Below are 9,077 nucleotides of genomic sequence, written 5' to 3'. Positions count from 1 at the left end.
GTTGAAAAACGTGCGTATGCGTTCTCTAAATTTAGGTCCTGAAATGTGATCATATAGAGTAAAATTGGATACAGATCTGAATTTAAGCAAAGGATTATCAAAAAGAAGACATAGCTCAGTGTTACAGAAAATAGATGAGTTCACATCGGAAGACAGAAGTTAGGAAAATTGCAGAATCACAACAGTGTATTATGAGTACTCTGACTCTAGCGGTATTTTCGGGGCAGACATCATGTGAAATGGATAGTATTTTTCCTACCCAGTCTACTACATTCTATAACTGGTATAAAGTTCTGACAACAGAAGTTTTTAATGCACATAAGCAGAGTACTAGGAGTTCTAGGTTCATTTCTCTTCAACCGAAGTGAAGAGGTGGTTCAAGGGCCTATTACACACGGTCATTGCGAAATGAGCAACTGCCAACATCAAAACTATACATTGAATGTAGCCAAGTTGATAAACCAATGCAGCAAAAAATCCATCTTAAAATGTGTTATTCCCAGATTGACACTGAGAGGGGGGGGTGAATCAGTGTCTTCAAAAATTCACCACAATGTGGCTGGGTCTACCAGACAGTGTATCACCACTCTCAACTTGTGTAAGATGCATGGTAACAATACTTGTTTCTCTTTTCTCCAACTTTTTTTTTTTTTTTTTTTTCTTTTCAATCTTTTTCAGTTTTCTCTCTTTAAAAAAGCCATACAACCATGTTCCCTTCTTTTCTTCTGCTGCTTCTCTTTTCTTCTCTTTCACTTTCTTTCTTGTTCAGCAAAACAAAAGACTTCTTATTCCCATCCTTCAGATCTCCATAGCCAACCAACGTCTTCTGGTTCGACCTCCACGCTATTCCCAAGCTCCTCAAAAACGTCCTATCTTTTGCTGGAGTTTGCTCTCCTTTTATAGATTAATTTAACTCAGAGTTTGAATCAAACTCAAAGTTCCTATCTGACTTAAACAAGGAGTGTTTTAACGTACAAATCGGACTAACTTCTAGATCTCCAATGAACAATCCCACCGTTGGATTTGAAGATCAAGAAGTCGTGAAGCTCTCCTCCAAAAATAAGCTCAATCGGACGCTGGATGACCATCCGATGAAGAGGTTGATCAAAACTGGACTCAGAGTTTGAGTCAAACTCAGAGTTCCAATCTGACTTAAACAAGGAGTGTTTTGACGTACCAATCGGACTAACTTAGAGATCTCCAATGAACAATCCCACCGTTGGATTTGAAGATCAAGAAGTCGTGAAGCTCTCCTCCAAAAATCGGCTCAATCGGACACTAGATGACCATCCGATGAAGAGGTTGATCAAAACTGGATAGAGACCCTCAAAAACGGGATTCTTGAGTTTTCTTTATTTGAATTGGATTCTTTCTCTCGGAACCTTTTTGTGTGTTGCTGTACCATATCAAAACCCACTTAAGTTGCCAACAATGACAACACATTCATTTTAGGCCAATGGAACAACAAAATGACTAATAACAGCCAAGTTGATAAACCAGGAATCGGGAATCGTAGATCATTCATAAAGTCTTTAAAAATTTAATATCAATCAACACATAATCAAGTAAACTTACTAAACTTATAGGCCTCAGCTACTCAAGTAAGGTTCATTAATCAAGTAAGGCAGAATCTGTATGTGTGTGTATATAACAGAGGTCATATTTGAGAGGTTCAGACGTGGGACTCTGAAAAACAAATGCACAAGTAAAAAAAGGGTCATTGGAAAAAATTCAAGGTGAACACTCAAAACATAAAGATGCCCTGGTTGAGATGGCAATGAAAGAATCTCCATGTTGCAGTTTTCAGTACAATGATATTGCGAAATAAAACACATGCACCCACTCTCAATCACTTCGGCTTTCAAAGATGATAAGGCTAGACTTTTAAGATTTTAGCTTCAAAAAACAAACACTCAAATGATAAATAAACAACATTCTGAAAAATTACAGAAAGAAAGAAGTTAATCAGAATAAATCTGTAAAGAGACACAGAGAATCAGACATAATCTAGATCAAAGTAGCAACACCATCAAGCAGCTACAGATTTCTTCAAGACTGGTTCAGAACTGAACCGGACCAAACCTACCTGCAAGAACTGGTTTTCTTTCTCGTTTCCTTTTATGAAACCACATCTCTGCTCCTTCCCACCCCACCATGAAAATTTTCAACCAAAATACATTGCAAAGCCAAAAAATTCCTGATATTGCAGGTTAGGGTTGACCAATGTTTATAGGGCGAGGTGTGGCATCAGAAAAATCCTGATATTGCATATGGGCTATTATGTCCTTTGCAATTTAACCAAAAAAAGGGTCTTTTCCTTTGAGCACTTCCAACTTAACGACCTACATTCCACCATTTCCCTTCCCCTCTTACAGATTTCTTGTAAGAAGACAACAAAATGGTACAGTAAAGTTAGGTTCTCTTGAATGCCAGTAAAGTTAGCTAAAGATGAAGAGATTCTTGAAGGATTACTTATTACAACCTTGAACACTAGCCCCAAGCCAAAACCAAAACCGATATCGAATTCAAAATGCAAGAATACCAAGCCAACAGTAAAACGAAGATAGAGAATAAAAAACCTCAACACAAAACTAATTCAATCAGGGAAAATAAAGACTATGCAGAGACTTACCGCCTATTTCGATGCCAAAGTCGAAAACACCAAGAAAAATTTGGGAACGCTGGAGTTGCAGAGCAGAGAAGCTAGGGTTCTTCTTCCAGATCTGCCGAAAACACCATGCTAAAGGGAATCTGTGATAGGGATCCTTCTTTGCAGGGTTGGTGGTGTTCGTCGCCTTCTTCAGATCAAGAAATGGCTCGCCTTCTCAGCAGCAGAAGTGCTTCGAGTTGCTCGCCTTCTCAGCAGTGGAAGTGCTTCGAGTTCTCAGTAACAGGAGTGAGGAGTGTAGAAGTCACGAGTTGGGAGTGATTCAAACTTCTTAGCAGCAGGAGTGAACGGCTCTTCGAGTTCAGCAGCGGGAGTGCGGAGAGCTTTGTATTCTGTTGAGTGTCGAGCATTCGTTTCGATGAAAGTGAGTTTGGGCGAGTCACGCTCATTTTCTCCTTTCTATACCAAGCCTAGAATTGGGTGACTCGATTTGGAAACCACCTCAATAGGTGGTTTCCAAGTGATTCATATCTTTAGGCTAAAACGTGGATTCTTGGAGATTCATGACTCACGAAGAAACCGACTCAATTTTTAACCAAACGCCTTTTTTTGTTGGAGTCATGATTCCCTGGAGTCTGATTCTGCAGAATTGCGGAACCAAACGCCACGTGAATATGTTTCTAATTTGGTTTTAACTATTTCTTCCTTAAAAATAAGATTTAATTTGTAACCTTAGAATAATTATTAGAAATACATTTTTACCCATAATCTTTACATTAAAAAAATTATTTTCAATATTGGAGAGCAAAATTATGATCTATCATGATTGAAAGAGAAAAACAAGGGATTTAGAAAAATCGAGAGGCCATGGCCCCATTAGCACTTGAGGAGCTCCATCCTTGGGCTTAGAAAAATTCAAACTCTTAACTTTGTATCATGAAGCATTGGTCTTTTGCCAATTAAGCTAACTTTTTGAATTTATGAATCATGAATTTGTTATTTGTTATGTATTTTACATTTCATTCTACTTCCCAAATTTCTATTAGTTTTGTGATGTAGTAAGATTTACTCGCCAACCCAAAGTTGCTCAATTGGTAAAACCAACCGCTCCTAATGAAGAGGTCGTGAGTTAGACTATTTGTGATGGGTTAGGTAATATATTCATCCCATATATATAAAAAGCGCCTTTAGTTAATATGTTTAGTTTTATTCTATTTCTAAAACATTGATAGGCTTTTTGCACATTTACACAGAACAGCCCAACACACATGTGGGACGACAAGGTCAAAAATCAAAGAACCGTGAAAATTGAAAACCTCCTATTTCGAGGCTTGTTTCGGGACTCAAATTTTTTCACTCTTGAGTCTTGGCCCTTGCGGTGCTTGTGATGATGAAGACTCGACACCATGAACCCTCGATCATCTTTTTGGTTTCTCTGGCGAATCCAGAACCTGGGCATCTCCCTAGGTTATTTTTGTTATCATTTGGTTTTTATATGATTCTTCAGTTTTTCTCGGTTTCTCACTTTTTCCAACCTCCCTCCTTACCTGCAGCCAACGGTAACAGCTTCCTTCTTCTTCCTCCGCTGTCTGCAACACTGGGTCGGGTACGTGATTTGTTCATTCCTTTCTTATATGGTTTCTTCTATTTATTTTTTTTTTTAGATTTTCAACCTATGCAATCGCATTAAGTTGCCTAAAGCTTTGCTGCCGTAATCTGTTGTCCAGCGCTTCCTGCAAGGCTGCAATTAATTGAATCTCCTTCTGAAACACAGAGGGATCGCTTCGTAGCTGCCTTTGTTTTCATCAGTTCTTCCTCCATCTATGTCCGCTACCTGAGGTAAAATTTTCCCCCTTCCCCTCCTCGGTTCCAAAATTTCACTTTTTGTTTTTTTGTTTTGTTTTGTTTTGTTTTCCCACTTGCTCGTGTTTTATTCTTCTTCGCCACTCTTATTTACTCCTATGCTGTGTTATCAGCTTTTTGTTATCTAAAATGCTAAGCATTAAAATGTCGATTACAAGTGGTCCTCTTTATCTTTTACTTGTTACTCATCTAAGACTTGGTGAGTTATTATACAAGAAATGCTGATTTGTTATGAATTTTTTCTCATTGTGATAAGACTTGTTGAAATACCATATGAGAGAATGCTGATGTATCATGAATGTTTCTCTGCCTTTGTGATGACTTAAGGTGCCTTAAAGGTAGATTTAATGATGGAAGAATGTCATTTTGTCTTAGAGAAGATAGGGGAAGGGATTATATGCTTAAACAGCCTTGACTGCCTTGAAACTGCACCACCTCAGCGCTTCAACTGCCCTAAATGGCCCTTTGGATCGTCTTACTTCTGTGACAACTTTGGCTCTCATTTTTCACTTTTTCTTTTTTAAGGAACTGTAGCTTGTATATATGGGGGAAGGGGGTAATTTATTTATAGAGGCAAAGCCCCAGCCTGAAAGAGATTTTAACTCTTGACCTCTTCTTATTTTTATTATTTCCATGAGTCTCTGCTAACCCTTAATGATCACAGTAGCCAACCCCATTGAATTTGGATATGGTTATGGTTGTTGTTGTTGTTGTATCACCATGACGGCCCTCCAGATAGAAATACAAGCATGAACATCTTTGGAAATGTGTGTAAACTAATAACAATGTAATCAGCTCATCATAATTTATAGAGTAAGATGTGCAGATTCTAACAAAGAATTATCTGAAAAAGGGCAGCGGGCAGTTTTCCTACGCATCCTTACCCCCAACAATTTCTGTTGAGGGGTTGCACAAAGGCCTGCCCCCCTTTTAACCAAGAATTAGTTAATGTAAACAAAATTGAGTTGGTGTTGAAACTAACAAATGTGGGATAAGAACTGAAAAGACATTGAGATGATCAAAGAGAAGCCCCAATTGAAGACCAGTTGCTGAGTTTCTTAATGTGTATGGACATTTGCAACATAGGCCTTTAAGTGAATAGTGAGGACGATTAATGAATGATGATATGTTAGAGCAATTAAAAGAAATGGGCATGACCAAAGCTGACTTGTAAGGTAGTGAGAAATAAATTGAACATCCTCAGCTTGAAACTAAATCCCTGAGTAAGCTGATGCCATTCAGTTGCAAAAAGGCTTAGCTAAGTTGACTATTTACTAATTTTAGGTTATCATCTGACTTTCTAGTGTTCTTGAGTGTGCAAGTAAAATTAATATGAATAAAAAAAGAAAGCAAAAGTTCAACCTAGAGAAAAGATCCCATATCAGTCAGTAGTATAAAGTAATGCATATCCAATCTCTACAACGCCCTGTTGTTTCTTACTGAGTAAACCTGTTTACTGACATGATGGTCATGGTGTTTCTTTAATGCTCCAATATCAACTCAACAATGGATTTGGGGCTTCAATGTCAACTTCCAATATAAACAAATACGGCAGATCATCCCAAAGCTATCAACTGGAAATGTCTAATTATCTGCATCAGCACCATTCTGTAGAAAAAGCATGGTTTTCATCCCATTTGCTGACCTTTTGCGTTTCCAAAGGCCACAGTAGATTCTCCACGTTGGGAAATGTCTCTCTGATTCCCATGTCTTGGACAATAATCCTCAAAAGTAAATGTGTAATGGATGAGCATATGACGTTTTCCTGTAATTTGTAAACTAAGTAAACAAATATTGAGGTTACAGAGTTCTCTGGAGATTGATTGTTAAGACGCTATCCTATTACTGCACTTTACTTGGAACTGCTCTGACATGTGCAAGCTCAACTGCGGAAAAGGGGAACTTAAAGTTTCTATGGACTATGACTACATTGAGATTTAACAGTGAATATTTTAGAACAGTCAGTAAAACACACCCTTTTTTCTACTTGATCTCCATTAACTATATTTTTTCTGAAGGTTTGAGGAGCTGCACAAGGTTAGGATGGTTTAAGAAACCCATTATGCTCTGTCTGGAATAACATGCAATTTTGTGAATGTTCCTTTAACTTCTAATTATTGTTCATTCCTAGTTGAAGGTGAAGGAATGGATGGCGAGCACCCAAGCAGTGGTGACCGTTCAAGGACAAGTTGGACACCACCAATGGATCGTTACTTCATTGACCTTTTAATAGAGCAAGCACATAGGGGGAATAGAATCGGTAACTTGTTCAGCAAACAAGCATGGAAAGATATGATTTCCTTGTTCAATGCAAATTTTGGATTTCAATATGATACAGACATTCTGAGAAACCGATACAAAAGTCTGAGGAAGCAATACAATGACATAAAGATCCTTCTTCAACAAAATGGATTTTGGTGGGATGAAACCCGACAAATGGTTGTGGCTGATGATTACACCTGGAATGATTACATCAAGGTATGTTGCACTTGATTTTTTGGCATGTTCTTATTGAATACTGTTGATTGCAAGTTGCTTACATGAAATGTTTTTAGGCACATCCAGATCTGCGACCTTACAAAACAAAAATTGTGCCTTTTTATAATGATTTGTGCATGATATATGGACATTCAACTGCTGATGGAAGATACAGCTTATCATGTCATGATGTTGACATTGACTTTGAAGGTAGAGATATACTTGATCCAATTGCCCTGATCATTTCTGCTTGCCCAAGTTCATTCTCCTATGCCATGTGGTAACTAATGAATGTTCCCATTTTATTAACTAGTGCTACTCACATTCATTTGTAATTATTGTGGTTGGCATGGAAGCATGATTTGTTTATACTTATATATGTATAATATTACTGAGTTATCCTAAATTTTAGAGAAGGAAATCGATACTCAACCTCCTGCCGGTGATGATCGTTCGAAGATTGATTGGACACCAACAATGGACAATTACTTTGTTGAACTGATGCAAGAGCAGGTGCATAAAGGGAATAAGATTGGTAACACATTCAAGAAAAAAGCATGGATGCATATGATCACATCATTCAATATGAAATTTGGATTTCAGTATGAAAAGGATGTCCTGAAAAATAGGTACAGAGGCTTGAGAAGGCAGTACGGTACTATAAAGGTTCTTCTTGGCCAAAGTGGATTTAGCTGGGATAAAACACGGCAAATGATTTTTGCTCGTGATAATGTTTGGGATGATTATATCAAGGTGCAACATCTGATTCCTGTCTAGTTACTCAATTACTGCTTTCACATTCTCTTGATGATTAAATATGATCCTTGCAGGCACATCCAACTGTGAGAGTGTACAGGAATAAAGTCATCCCGTACTATAGTGGTTTATGTCTGATTTGTGGAGATGCAACAACTGATACAGTGCAAACTCATCTGGATCATGTTGTAGATTTTGACAGTGATATCCATAGAAATGAAGAAGTATCATGGGATCTCGAACCTTTGACATTGCCTATTTGTGATGAAAATCCTGTGGATAATATACAAGAGTCATTACATTCTGGGAGAGAAATGGAATCATCTGAACAAAGTAAGCGTCAATGCGAGATGCCATCAGCCACTCTACAATCTAAAAAGGCGAGGACGATGTCTGATGAAGGCATGGCAGATGCTCTTCGTGAGATGGCTTTTGCAGTGACCTCGATCTCAAGTAAGAAGAAAGAGAATGATGAGACTATTTTAACAGAAAAAGTGATCGAAGTTCTTCAGGCCATACCGGACATAGATGAAGATCTCTTACTGGATGCTTGTGATCTTTTGGAGGATGAAATAAAAGCAAAGACATTTTTGGCATTGGATGCTAAATTACGAAAGAAGTGGTTAATGAGGAAGCTTCGTCCATGATGATCTTTTCTTGATATTCCTTGGGATCTTTTGAGTGCAGATATGTACGTTTTTCCTTGCCATGCATATCAAGGTGCATCAATGTGATCCTTCTTGTGGGCTTAGGAAATTTGTGATATATCAAATTCAGTCATTGATTCCATTAGCCGCTTTGCTTTAAAGATGAAGAATGGCTTCTTATCCTTGAATAACTGTTATTAAGCTTGAAGCTCCAGGGTGTTATATAAGTAGAGAATTACACTCTTCATGAAAAGGGTGTTTCCCTTGCATGAGAGAGCTGCTAAGTAGGGGATGTGGGTAGGGTCATTTTGTATGAAGTCTTTTAACCCTTGCATTGAGGAGGGTTGTTTGTAGACTTGATCACTTAATCACAGTGGAGCAACTTTTATCTTTATACTTCAGTTTGCCCCCAGAACACAACACCAACACGAGATCATTCAAGAAACAAAAATCTAAATCCTAATCTCATGAGTTTAGAGATTAATAAAATCCAAATCTAATCCCAGACCAGCCTTGAATTCTTCATCTAAAATGCGGATTAGTTTCCTTTGTCAAATTCTCGAATAGCTGGATGGAGGAGCACCCGATTTCTCATCTATTTTTCTTGGTACGACAGGTTTCTCATCTTGAATTCTGCTGTGGATTTGTACGAACGTGTTTGAATATGTTAGTGTTTTGAGATACTAGTTCTTGCATAAAAACTGTTTTTACATGTCTGATCTGAG

General features: G+C 37.9%; 1 protein-coding gene across 4 annotated transcripts; it reads left to right on the top strand.

Annotated features, from left to right (window-relative positions):
• The first annotated feature begins 3,883 nt into the window (after positions 1-3,883).
• LOC149024501 (Myb/SANT-like DNA-binding domain protein) lies at positions 3,884-9,077 on the top strand. 4 transcript variants are annotated; one of them, XM_089144731.1, is made up of 7 exons: positions 3,884-4,075; positions 4,162-4,214; positions 4,383-4,447; positions 6,609-6,949; positions 7,027-7,159; positions 7,362-7,702; positions 7,780-9,077. In XM_089144731.1, exons 4-7 carry the CDS (start codon positions 6,617-6,619, stop codon positions 8,350-8,352), a joined length of 1,380 nt encoding a protein of 459 aa, XP_089000857.1. In that variant the 5' UTR covers positions 3,884-4,075; positions 4,162-4,214; positions 4,383-4,447; positions 6,609-6,616; the 3' UTR covers positions 8,353-9,077. The 4 variants fall into 4 exon arrangements, with proteins under 4 accessions (XP_089000857.1, XP_089000856.1, XP_089000855.1 ...); XM_089144730.1 differs by having other exon boundaries at positions 4,336-4,447; positions 6,603-6,949; XM_089144729.1 differs by having other exon boundaries at positions 4,336-4,447; positions 7,780-9,076.

Source organism: Hakea prostrata, chromosome 2, assembly GCF_041222555.1.
Source record: "Hakea prostrata isolate BN-2017 chromosome 2, UWA_Hpros_2, whole genome shotgun sequence".
Lineage (NCBI taxonomy): Eukaryota > Viridiplantae > Streptophyta > Magnoliopsida > Proteales > Proteaceae > Hakea > Hakea prostrata.
This window is presented reverse-complemented; position numbering and strand designations above follow the sequence as displayed.

Coding starts and splice junctions, on each gene's coding strand:
- LOC149024501 (XM_089144731.1), top strand. CDS start 6,617: ATGGATGGCGAGCACCCAAGCAGTGGTGACCGTTCAAGGACAAGTTGG. Junction 6,950..7,026: donor CCTGGAATGATTACATCAAG/GTATGTTGCACT, acceptor AAATGTTTTTAG/GCACATCCAGATCTGCGACC. Junction 7,703..7,779: donor TTTGGGATGATTATATCAAG/GTGCAACATCTG, acceptor TGATCCTTGCAG/GCACATCCAACTGTGAGAGT.